The 12320-nt window shown below is 39.7% G+C and overlaps 2 protein-coding genes across 4 annotated transcripts; both read left to right on the forward strand.

Annotated features, from left to right (window-relative positions):
- The first annotated feature begins 369 nt into the window (after positions 1 to 369).
- LOC111598173 (alkaline phosphatase) lies at positions 370 to 4836 on the forward strand. 2 transcript variants are annotated; one of them, XM_030223023.1, is made up of 5 exons: positions 370 to 392; positions 2621 to 3595; positions 3718 to 4181; positions 4237 to 4541; positions 4607 to 4836. In XM_030223023.1, the coding sequence occupies exons 2-5, from the start codon at positions 2711 to 2713 to the stop codon at positions 4738 to 4740; spliced, it is 1788 nt and encodes a 595-aa protein (XP_030078883.1). In that variant the 5' UTR covers positions 370 to 392; positions 2621 to 2710; the 3' UTR covers positions 4741 to 4836. The 2 variants fall into 2 exon arrangements, with proteins under 2 accessions (XP_030078883.1, XP_023169037.2); XM_023313269.2 differs by lacking the exon at positions 370 to 392 and adding an exon at positions 2317 to 2500.
- A 376-nt stretch (positions 4837 to 5212) lies between these two features.
- Positions 5213 to 11748, forward strand: LOC111598172 (protein ROP). 2 transcript variants are annotated; one of them, XM_023313268.2, is made up of 8 exons: positions 5213 to 5511; positions 6597 to 6779; positions 6849 to 7004; positions 8052 to 8155; positions 10113 to 10632; positions 10698 to 10933; positions 10996 to 11163; positions 11229 to 11748. In XM_023313268.2, exons 1-8 carry the CDS (start codon positions 5484 to 5486, stop codon positions 11634 to 11636), a joined length of 1803 nt encoding a protein of 600 aa, XP_023169036.1. In that variant the 5' UTR covers positions 5213 to 5483; the 3' UTR covers positions 11637 to 11748. The 2 variants fall into 2 exon arrangements, with proteins under 2 accessions (XP_023169036.1, XP_023169035.1); XM_023313267.2 differs by lacking the exon at positions 8052 to 8155 and adding an exon at positions 7266 to 7375 and having other exon boundaries at positions 5214 to 5511.
- Positions 11749 to 12320: the final 572 nt, after the last annotated feature.

A 12320-nucleotide genomic window follows, 5' to 3' on the forward strand; every position in this document is an offset into this window, starting at 1 on the left:
CATAAGCAAATTTCTTACACCGTTCGCATCTAGCACAAGCGCAATTTGCACCATTCTATTCGGTTAGGGTAAACGCGTTTCGGCGTGATTTGCTTACATCTAGTTTTCTTGTTTTCATACCGTTTATTTCGGCCCGCAAAACAGCAAAAACTTTTGCTGTGAGCGGACGAGACTTTATAGTGCGCGCTTTTGTTTTTTTTTAGTGTTAAACAATACCAAATATTTCGAAAGCTAAATGAAATTTGTATTTTTTATTGTTAATAAATGCGCACTTACATAGTGTAATTGTTTGGCATAAAACAATGCATTGAATTTGTTATAAAAATATATATTAAAAATTAATAATATATATATGTACATTTATAAATATATATGCAAGTGCCTTATGTCAAGTAAGTAATATATGTATATAGCCGAAACATTAATCAATTAAGAGTGTTTATATTAAATTGTAAAATCTTTCCATTATTTTAAGTGGGCAACGGGCGAGAGTGAGATGGAGAGATGGGCAGAGGCAAGGGATTGGTAGAAAAGACTCTCATCCTGCTCTCTTTTTGTTGTTTGCTCGTTTTGATTTTTTTTGTTATAAATCAATTAGTTGTGCTCAGTTAATAATAGTGTATAAAGGTATTTAGGTGCACATATATATCTATGTATGCCGCTCCCATAGTACAATTAGTATCTAATTAAATGAAACAAGTGATTTGTTTACCGTTAGCAAACCGTAATAGGCTCCATTTCTGAGTATTATTTGCCCATCAGATTTCCACAGTAAAAAGCGTCTAGAATTCCGTTTATTTTACTTACAGATGATATCTAGTATTATGTTTGCATACATATATACATCTATATATAGTATCATATAGCTTTATAAACTGTGCATCATTTAGATTATATCATATCTATTCAAGAGGCCTATTGTAGGCTGTGAGCAGCGCCGTTTTGTTTCTTGCTCTTCACGATTCGACCTTAAGTTTTTATGCCTCGCTAACTTCATTATGAATCCTATTTTAATGACGATCTATGCAAATGCTGATGCGCTATATGCAAGTGAGATAGTGCTGATTATCAGAGAGACATAAGATTCATCTACAACAGATTTAAGTTCGTATCCATATATCTTGCAAATATCTATCTTCATCCATCCATCATAGCTTAGAGCCAGTATTAAGCATTTAACCGACGTTGGATTGTCTTGATTATAGCCACTCATCCATCAGAGTGTGATATATCCAAATGTCAGTTAGACCTTTATCCATGCATCAATTGTTGAGTCGAGCCTTTATCCCTTAATACATCTATGCATATATATGTATTTATTTATTATTGTTAACTTTCAAATATCACTGTCGTTCTTGCTTGCAATACGCGTTCATCCAATCTTATGCTATCATAAAGTAAAATCCGATTTACGTCAGACCCAATTGAAGTATTGAGATTGTCTCGTGTTTTCACTTTTTTACTTAATGACACATCTGGGTCTATTGATAAGAATCAAATTACCCTATCAGCAAGCGACTATATATGAGTATATACATACATAAAGCCACATATTTTTAGTACACATTATTCCACACGTTCAGCCAAATTGAAATGGTCATAAATAGCCATAAATCTGCAATCAGTCTTATCGGGGCTAAGGCTTAGGTAATTATGATGTGCCTCTAAGATTCAACAACAACTTTTGAGATAGGTCGCAAAGGGTATTCAGAAGTTGCTTGAAATCAGAGCTAACCACGTAAACAGGTGTGCCGAAGAGTTACTTTTGATGAGGTAACCAGTTGATGAAGCTGTAAGAAACGTGTAAAGCTCGCATGAATTAATTTTTATTTTTACTTCATATTTTGTGCGTCATAGTGCCCAAAAATACCCTACGGAAAGAGAAAGGACAGAAAATCAATTATTAAGAAACTCGGCAAAGTCTAATTGCTAAGCAAACTTCTGCTTTTCATTTCAAGTTTTCGTTTTTTGCTTTTTGTTTACAAGGAAAAGTTTGTAACTAATATATATCAAATATACCCATTGAAAATGATATCTTTTAGCTATGTTTAAGTCAAATTTTATATGATATCCGTAGCGAATATAATCGTGTCGTGGAGGGAAAACTCAGTGCTTAGAAATTTGCCTGAAATTTGTTGAAAGAGAACTAATATTGAAACGAACGAGTTATATGTAACATATGATACAGTGCATATACCTTTCAACTGGCTAGGGTATACTTTGAGTAAATATCAGAAAAATGTCAGCCAATATGGCAAAATATACGCGGATAGAGGCGAATAGCACACGGCCCACGGCTGCTCGGCAGACACTTAACGCCTTCATCGAAAACCCTCTGGCGAGGAGGTGAAGCAGGAGCAGTAGACGAGGCATTCAAGTGGCTAACGGGGAATTTGATGTCTATTTATTAATTAGGGCCCCGTGACGTGGAGACGCGCTTGTTTAACGGCGCGCAGTTCTAGCAAAGTGTAATCTATTTGAGTATTTAGCAGACGTCGTTGTAAGTGGGCATGTAGCGGAACGGAACGAAACGGAACCGAACGGATTTTTTATCTCATCTAATTATTATCTGGTTGGGCTCTTGAGATTGTAGTCGCTGTCATATATTTCATATTTACAGGTCCCATAAAACTTAATACAGCGTTCCAATCCGCACCAGACGTGAGTCAACAGAGACTCAGATTTAGATACAGATTCCATAGCATTTGCTATGTCATCCACGGGCACCGACAGCACCAAGCTGGGCGATGTGGGCCTGATTGAGGTGCAGCTGGATAGCCTCGACTCGAGTCACAATTTCGCCAATTCGAATGGCGGCACACCCAGGACCAAAACGCTGCCAGAGCAACAGCAACTCCAGCGGCAACAGCAAAAGAATGTCTTCAAATCCAAAGTGTTCATCATAGCCGTTAGCTTCTCCGCGGTGCTAATGATTGCCATGTGCATTGGCTTTCTGGTTCATTACGAGTTTGCTGGCGATGTTAGCGACATGGAAACGGTTTCATATTGGCATGTTACCTTGCCCAAGGAGCAGCAAGAGTGGTACGATCGTGGCATCAATGAGCTAAAGGTCGCCTTAAATCGGGAGCTGAATCGACGGCGGGCCAAGAATGTGATTCTCTTTGTGGGCGATGGCATGGGCCCGAATACGGTGACAGCATCGCGGATCTATGGCTACAAAGAGGAAGGTCTACTCAGTTGGGAGCGTTTTCCACATATGGGTCTGCTGAAGACCTATTGTGCGAATAAACAGGTGCCCGATTCCTTTTCCACGGCCACCGCTCTCTTTGGCGGCGTCAAGGTCAACTATGAGACAGGCGGCGTTGATGCCACAGTACCATTGGGCAACTGCAGTGCCTCGTTGCAGGAAGCGCACCATGTCCAGAATATTCTCAACTGGGCTCAAGCGGATGGCATGCGCACAGGTTTTGTGACGACGACACGTGTCACGCATGCTACGCCCGCTGCGCTCTACGCCCATGTGCCGGATCGTCGCTGGGAATGTGAGTCAGTCATGCCAGCGGAGGCGCAGCAGCAGGGCTGCATGGATATTGCCAGGCAGCTGGTGGAGACGAAAACGGGACAACAGATCAATGTGAGTAGCCCAATGACAGCAATAAGGATTATTATCGGTTATGCTTACCGATTGCTGTATGCTGCTCTTCAAAGATTATACTTTAGAGTCCAAATTAATTGAACATCTTAATCGCCTCACAGGTCATCATGGGTGGCGGGCGCCAGATGCTCATCTCGAATGTAACCGGCACAGACAGGGATCCGCTGGACACGTGGGCAGGCCACTCAGCCGATGGGCGCAACCTTATGCAAGACTGGGCACAGCACAAATTCGATCAGGGCCAATCGCATGCGGTGATCCAAAACAACGGCGAGCTTAGATATTTGGATACGGCCAACGTAGACTATGTGCTGGGCATCTTTGCCAATGGGCACCTCAAGTACGATCATGAACGGGATGCCAGCGATGCAGGAATGCCATCCTTGACGAATATGACGCTCAAGGCGCTCGAGGTGTTAGGAAACAGTGATAAAGGATATCTGCTTGTTGTGGAGGCCGGCATGATCGATCAGGCGCACCATCGTGGGAATGCGCGCAAGGCTCTGAGTGAAGTGCTGGCCCTAAACGAAGCCGTGCAAGCGGTGCAGGCGCATCTAAAAGCCAAGTGAGTGAGACTGCATTAACCGGTTAAAGAATTATTAATTAATAACCTGATCCAGGGATCAACTGGACGAGACGCTGATGATCGTGACTGCCGATCATTCGCACAGTTTGACTATCAATGGGCATCCAGAACGAGGCGCTGATATATTGGGCCTTGCTGGTAATTCGAAGACGGAGGAGACGCCCTATACAACGCTCACATATGGCACCAGTTACCAGGGCTTTCAGGTAGATCCGCAGCGTATGATGCGCCAGAATCCTGCGCTCAGCGATACGAGAGATTGGGAATACACGCAGCAGGCGGCCATCAATACAAATGAGAATCTGCACGGCGGTTCCGATGTGACTATACATGCGCGTGGTAAGTAGTCACTATCTATAAATATTTAATATATTAATATGTTATTTTCTTTGGTTTTGTTGTAGGTGCCATGTCGTATCTGTTTCACGGCGTGCATGAACAAAGTTATGTGGCGCACGTTATTTCCTATGCGCTACGTATTGGACGCTTCCGTGATAGCACAATTGCCGAATCGTTAGCGGAGTTGATGCCTTTGTAGTTTAAATCTTAGCATAATTTATCTTTTTTTCGACCCCCTATATTACATATTGTGATAAGCTGTTTCTGTTTTTTAGTCTAAATAATAATATGCACGTTAAAAATACAAATTTGTGCGTTATTTCTTATTGAGATGCCACCCTGTTGCCATAGTGTTGCCAGATAATGCAAGTGCAATCAAAATCATATTTGATTTGATTCAAAGCAGTGGAAAAACAGTTATATTTGAAAGAATTGATACATTTGTGTTCAGAAAATTACTGTACGTATTGAATAAAAACCAATACGTACATTATTTTTAATTATGTCTATGGAAAACCAATATTTCAGTCAGACCATATGCGCCGCCAAGTATCGATATATTACCGCCATCTCTATATCACGACTATCGGTAATGTTAACCACAGATCGATTTCTCAAATATGTCGATATTTTAAGCCAGCCCTGCAAAGCAAAAAGTTGGAAGTTCCGTTCATACAATTATATACAAAGAGAATACGCATCGATTTCAAATAAACAATTAAAATATTAGCCGCGTTTCCAACAACGTTTGGTGGCTAAGTTATTATTTTTTTTGTGTTTTGTGTTCCCAATGGTGGCAAATTTTTCGTGATTCATTATTGTGAAACGGTGTTTTGGTTATTGCGTATTGTGCGACGATCGCACTAAAATACAAAAAAAAAACAGAATAAATTGTTTATTGATTAATAGCCGGGTCAGTGCATTCAACGAAAACCAGAAAACATGGCGTTAAAGGTTTTGGTCGGTCAGAGTAAGTGCAATGGACAAACATTCCAATAGAGACGTACTTTTTACTTATGTTGTGACTAACATACACACACAAGCATATAAACAGACACACACACGCAGAAGTGTGTCGACAAGGTTGTGATAAATATGACGCCCCCTTTGAGCATGAGATACACCTAATTATTTATTTATTTATGTACCTGTCTAATTGGCATGTGCTGATATGCAAAAAAAAGTAAAAATTACCATTTTTATATTCTTATCAAACGAGACTGCAGCCACAACCCCAGACCCGCAGCCCTTATCGATTTTTCCAACACAATTTTCGGCACCCACTCAACAAACAAACACCCAACCACCCACAGGCAGCGCCCACGCGCAACGCCTTTTCCAAGGCACGGGCTGTTTTTACGGTGACCTTTGCCGCAGGATAAGCATTTCCAATAGCGACCGCCCACTGCGCTTCCCTTTAGCCTTGCCCATACCTTAGTTAGATGCCATGATTGCGGCTATCTGGCAGCCCTTTCGCTATGCAAATGGCAATTGCTATTAATAAGCATTCAACTTGAATGTCATACAGGCATAAAATCAATCAGGCAACGCCAACGCTAAATGGCTTATTCCATGCACTCTTTTCTTGTTATTGATGTTGTTTGTGCTTAACTTTCTTGTTATTATTTTTGTTGTTTCTGCTGGTTGAGTCATCAGCGTTATGAGTAATAGCCCGTAAGATTTATGCGTCAACGTGTAAATACAATTAAACATCAATTTGATATCATCTTAAACTTGCATCATTGCTGTCCAATCTTGGACATCCGCTAAAATGGCTATTTTTAGCGGGTATTAAGGTTATTAAAGGATACTTTAGTTATTTCTTCGATGTTCCATATTTTTAAGAAATTAAAAGAAATTAATTTTATTACTGTCAACTTCTTAACATTGTTATATATATATATATAGATATATATATATGGCTTACGTAAAAAGCCATATTTACAAGCTAAAACAACAACACTGTTCGTCCCTAGCGCTGTTCGGTCTCTACCGACAGATTCAGAAATATATAGATTAATATTATATACATATTTCATGCGTCTCTTCTTACAGAGATCATGAATGAGGTGGTGAAGTATAAGCCGCCGCCACCAAAGAAGGCGGGCGCACCAGGTGCTGCCAAGGCAGCCGGCGCCGGTGGCATTGAGTGGCGTGTTTTGGTGGTCGACAAGCTGGGCATGCGCATGGTCTCTGCCTGCACCAAGATGCATGAGATTAGCGCCGAGGGCATAACATGTGAGTGTCGAAGACAAGCTAAACAAATGACATCATGATTTTAACAATTTCTTGAACTTCCTTCGGTAGTGGTGGAGGACATCAACAAGAAGCGCGAACCGCTGCCGACAATGGATGCCATCTATCTGATAACGCCATCGGATGAGTCTGTGCGCTCACTCATACGCGACTTCGAGAATCCGGCACGTCCGATGTATCGCTATGCGCACGTCTTCTTTACCGAGGGTATGTGCCAGTCGTTCAGCCAGACCATAAGCTATAGATAACTGATATATAATAATTGACTGTCTGGCTAACTAGTATATATATTCATGATACTTTTTATTTGTTTTGATTTCCATTTGATTTATTGATTTATATTTTGAAATTTTTCCATGAAACCCCGTTTAAATTATACACCCGCACCTCTATGCAACCTTGAATACAATATATATTGTGAACATATATACATATATGTATGTATATATATATCTGTATATCGTGTAGCGATACCACCCCGCATATTCGAAATGCTGCAATCGCACAAAGACATTTGTCGACGCTATGTGCGCACCTGCAAAGAGATCAATATTGCCTTTTTGGCCTATGAAGCGCAGGTATACTTCCCTCTCTCTCTCTATCTATCTATCTCTGTTCGAAAAACTTATTTAACGAAACATTTAACACTCTCGCTAATCGTTACTCGTTACTCGTTACACGTTGCAGTTACTCGTCTCTCTTTCTACTACTAATTCAACCGTGCTGTAAAACGTGTTTTGTGCCACACGAAACAACTATTTTTAAGCGAATACTTTATACAACTAACTGTCAAGCTGGGTTGCAAACAAACAACACACAGTCTACAGTGTGACCTGCCTAAAACGAATCACATTTTCTCATTACTTCTCTTTAGTTCTAAGGAAAGTTTCCCAAATTTATAAAAGAATATCGCCTTAGGCAGGCTATATTGTATATGCTTTATCATTTTGTTACACATCTCACAGCCTCTTGTTTTTTATCGTCCACGTTTTATTGCTTAATTTGAACTCGAAACTTGATTGAATTTAGTTTACTTTTCAGAGCCTATAACTAAGCAAAGGGTAACAAACTATATATCCAAAACATCTATACCTATAAAGCAAATATTATGAAACAAACATGCATTACACTTACATAATAAATACCATATACATATTTTGTAGCCAAAGTAGACAAATATTAAAAAAAAAAAAGAAAAGAGAATATCGTAAAGTTGAGCTAAATTTGATGTGCGTATAAAAATTATAATTATAGTTTGCCCAGAGGAATTATTTAACGATTTGTGTAAATCGTGCGCTGCAAGAAAGATCAAAACTCTAAAGGAGATTAATATTGCATTTCTTCCATATGAATGCCAGGTGCGCTAAACAAAAAAAAAACTAAAACAAAATACAAAAAAAATATATCTAAAAATATTTGTTACAATAAAATTTAAGCGTGTACAATATACAATTACTCTACCCAATCTTTCTCTCTCTATCTACCTATCTATCTCTCTCTGTCTCTTGTATATTGGACGAAGTCAAATTTCCCGCTATATAAAGGCATTTAGCAAGAGCGTTAACTAAAACTTAAAGTATTACTACTAATTCTACTAATAATCTAGCGGCTTCTCACCCTCTCGTCTCTATCTATACACATAGAAGCATATGACTTAATCAAGAGCTTTATCTTAAAGTTAATTCCAAGTCAAGTCTTGGTTGCATTGAAACTCTCTCTCTCTCTCTATCACTGTCTCTCTATGCCTATCTCTTGTACATAAGCCAAAGTCGCATTTCGCCTTTATATAACCAAACGGCGTTATATAAGATCCTAACCTAATTTAAGTCTTAGTTAAACTAAGCCCAAGTCTAACTATCTCAGTCTCTCATTATCTTCCTCTATCTTGCTCTGCCTACTGTGCAGCACTAAGCAGTGTTGCTTAATGTTTCAAAGCCTCTATATTTCCCTTCTGTCTCTCTCCCTCTCTTTGTCTTGCTGTATATGTACCATAAGTGTTGTACTTTTGTTGTTGTTCTAATTACTGACACATCAACTAACTAAAACACAAGCTCGCTTACCAACACTATCCAAGCCAAAGCGTCTCTGTCTTTCCCTCTCTCTTTTACAAACACACAGACACACACACTCTCACTGTCGCTCTGTAAAAAACTCTTCTGAGCGTAAACTCCTAACTTGAATCTCCTTAAGTTTTGTTAAACTTGTTTTGTAGTGTTCAATTTAATGTATGTGAATTGTATACAGAAAAGCAAATCGTGCCTAACCAAACACTCAATATCAACTAATAATAACCAACTTAACAACAGATCACAATAATCAATAACAATAAACCTAATGAATATGAAAAACTTACTCGCCGACCCACTCACAATGTGACCAGGCACGTTTAAGCGGCACTCGTTCGCTTATTCGTTATTCGTCATTTTGTGATGCGGCGAGTACAACTCCCAGGGCTCAAAAAACGTATTACACACAAGAAAATACCACAAATACTAAAAAAAAAGAAAGAATTCTATATATATATCTATAATTAGCATAATCTGTAAATGTAATTGTTTGTCAATTGGTTGCGTGTTCTCTGTCTATTTGTCTCGCTCTCTTGCCCATTCTATGTAAATATGTATCTCATTAGCTTTTAAGTACACTCTCACTCTCTCGCTCACATTGCAAAAGAGGCGCTCGCTCTCATTTGCCTAACATTGAGCATGCTGAGCATCGCATGTCGCTCTCTCTGTCTCTCTATGTGTGTTTTTCGGTCTCGCTTATTCGTGTTACAGTGTTGAACATCGATTAACAGCAAGCAAATGGAGCTTCAAAATAGTCAAATAATCGAAACATCGAAAGACTTTTCAACTTGTATAAGTCGAGTAACTATCGATTAACTAATTCTTATTACAATTTTTAATAAAAAACTCTAAATATTTGATTTATCGATTAAATTCCAATTGGATAAGTGAATAATAAGATAATTCTTTAACACATTACCTTTAATAGACATACAGTTAGCTTTGATTGATCTATCGTCTAATCGATTTCGAAATTGAATAAATCGATAAACATTTGCTCGCTGTACTGCACATACACACACATACTCGTATACACAGTCAAACGTAGCTTAGCTAAACGAAAACCAGCTTCTCACACATGCATAAATGTACATTCGATAACGCATTCGATAAATTCGTAAGAATTCGACAAAAAGGTCACAAGTTCGCCCAATTAATAGAGAATTCCTGGGTGCGTGGGTTAAACGAACCGCCTCGGCCTGTTCGCCCTTGCCTTTCTTTCTTTTTCCTCTTTCCATATTCGTCGTAGGTCTTCTCGCTGGACTCGCCGGACACTTTCCAATGTCTGTACTCGCCGGCGTTCGCCTCGATACGCGGCAAGCATATTGAACGGATCGCCGAGCAGATTGCCACGCTGTGCGCCACATTGGGCGAATATCCGAATGTTCGGTATCGCAGCGACTGGGATCGGAATATTGATTTGGCTGCCTCGGTGCAGCAGAAATTGGATGCCTATAAGGCCGATGAGCCAACTATGGGCGAGGGTCCGGAAAAGGCGCGCTCCCAGCTGCTGATTCTCGATCGTGGTTTCGATTGCGTATCGCCGCTGCTGCACGAGCTAACATTGCAGGCGATGGCCTACGATCTGTTGCCCATTGTGAATGACGTGTACCGCTATTGTCCGGGTCCCAATCAGCCGGACAAGGAGGTGCTGCTCGATGAGAACGATGATCTGTGGGTGGAGTTGCGTCACGAGCATATTGCCGTTGTCTCCACACAGGTCACACAGAACCTGAAGAAGTTTACCGATTCCAAGCGCATGAGCTCCAGTAAGCCCCCATCTCGTCCCACACTAATTAGTTGCCAATATAGCTGATCCTAATCCAATTTATAGCTGATAAGTCGTCGATGCGCGATCTCTCGCAAATGATCAAGAAGATGCCGCAGTACCAGAAGGAGCTATCCAAATATTCCACCCATTTGCATTTGGCTGAGGATTGCATGAAATCGTATCAGAACTACGTCGATAAGCTGTGCCGTGTTGAACAGGATCTGGCCATGGGCACCGATGCCGAAGGCGAGAAGATCAAGGATCATATGCGCAACATAGTACCCATTTTGTTGGATGCGGTAAGGAAAGCCGCAAAAATCCTTTGAACTGTCTAATTCCGAATCGGATTTCCCATTTTCAGAATGTTTCCAACTACGATAAGGTGCGCATCATTTCTCTCTATGTGATGATCAAGAACGGTATCTCCGAGGAGAATCTGACTAAGCTCTTTACACACGCTCAATTGTCGACTAAGGATCAGGATATGGTTCGCAATCTCAGCTATCTGGGCATCAATGTTATTGCAGATGTGAGTGGAAATGAAGGGAAATATTTTCTTGGCAAATCGTTGACTTGTTTCGCATTGCTTTACAGTCACGCAAGAAGATCTATTCGGTACCACGCAAGGAGCGAATCACCGAGAGCACCTACCAAATGTCTCGCTGGACACCAGTGATCAAGGACATTATGGAGGATTGCATCGAGGATAAGTTGGATCAGCGTCATTTCCCGTTCCTTGAGGGGCGTGCACAGAATACCAACTATCATGCACCGACTAGCGCTCGCTACGGTCATTGGCATAAGGATAAGGCACAGACGCAGGTTAAGAATGTGCCACGCCTCGTCATCTTCATAGTGGGCGGCGTGAGTATGTCGGAGATGAGATGCGCCTACGAGGTGACCAATTCGGTGCGCAACTGGGAGGTGATAGTCGGCTCCTCCCATGTCCTGTCCCCGGAGATCTTTCTCAGCGACCTGGGCAGCCTCTCTAAGGAGGATTAAGTACAGTGAAGCACGCGCTAAAGCAGAAATACACACATTTATGCTTCTAACATCTCTTAGCCGGATCTGTAATTTGTTATTTGATATATATCTGCATACACATATATACATACATACATATATATATATATATATAATATATATATATATAATATATATATATATATATATATATATATATATATATATTCGTTGAGGCGATTTGTTCATTGTTCACCGTACAGTAGACATACATTATGTGCACCACTTAACTAACCAACCCACGAATCGAAAGAACAATACACCACAAATATATAATGAATATATACATATATGTTTATCTATATATGTGCAGTCCGATATGTAATGGAAAAGCGTTTTATGTATTACCACACTATATACCCAAAAGTTCGTTAAACCGATTATACATGTATGAAAACCCTATGAAAATTAACATATTATACATATACATATATATTATATATATATTTATTTTTCAACTATATATTTATGTGTGTACACAATGTTTATTCATTTCTAATAGTTCAATCGAAACTCAATTATATACCAAAAGAAACTTTAAACACAACATTTTTGGACAGTTAGTATAATGTACTTGCGAAAATTCAGTTATGAATTCAAAAATATATATACATATATTTATTATATACAGTTTCTTCAAAAATTGCCCACTATTAATACCTT

The sequence above is a fragment of the Drosophila hydei genome, unplaced genomic scaffold, assembly GCF_003285905.1.
Source record: "Drosophila hydei strain 15085-1641.00,03,60 unplaced genomic scaffold, DhydRS2 tig00000090-arrow-arrow-pilon, whole genome shotgun sequence".
NCBI classification, from domain to species: domain Eukaryota; kingdom Metazoa; phylum Arthropoda; class Insecta; order Diptera; family Drosophilidae; genus Drosophila; species Drosophila hydei.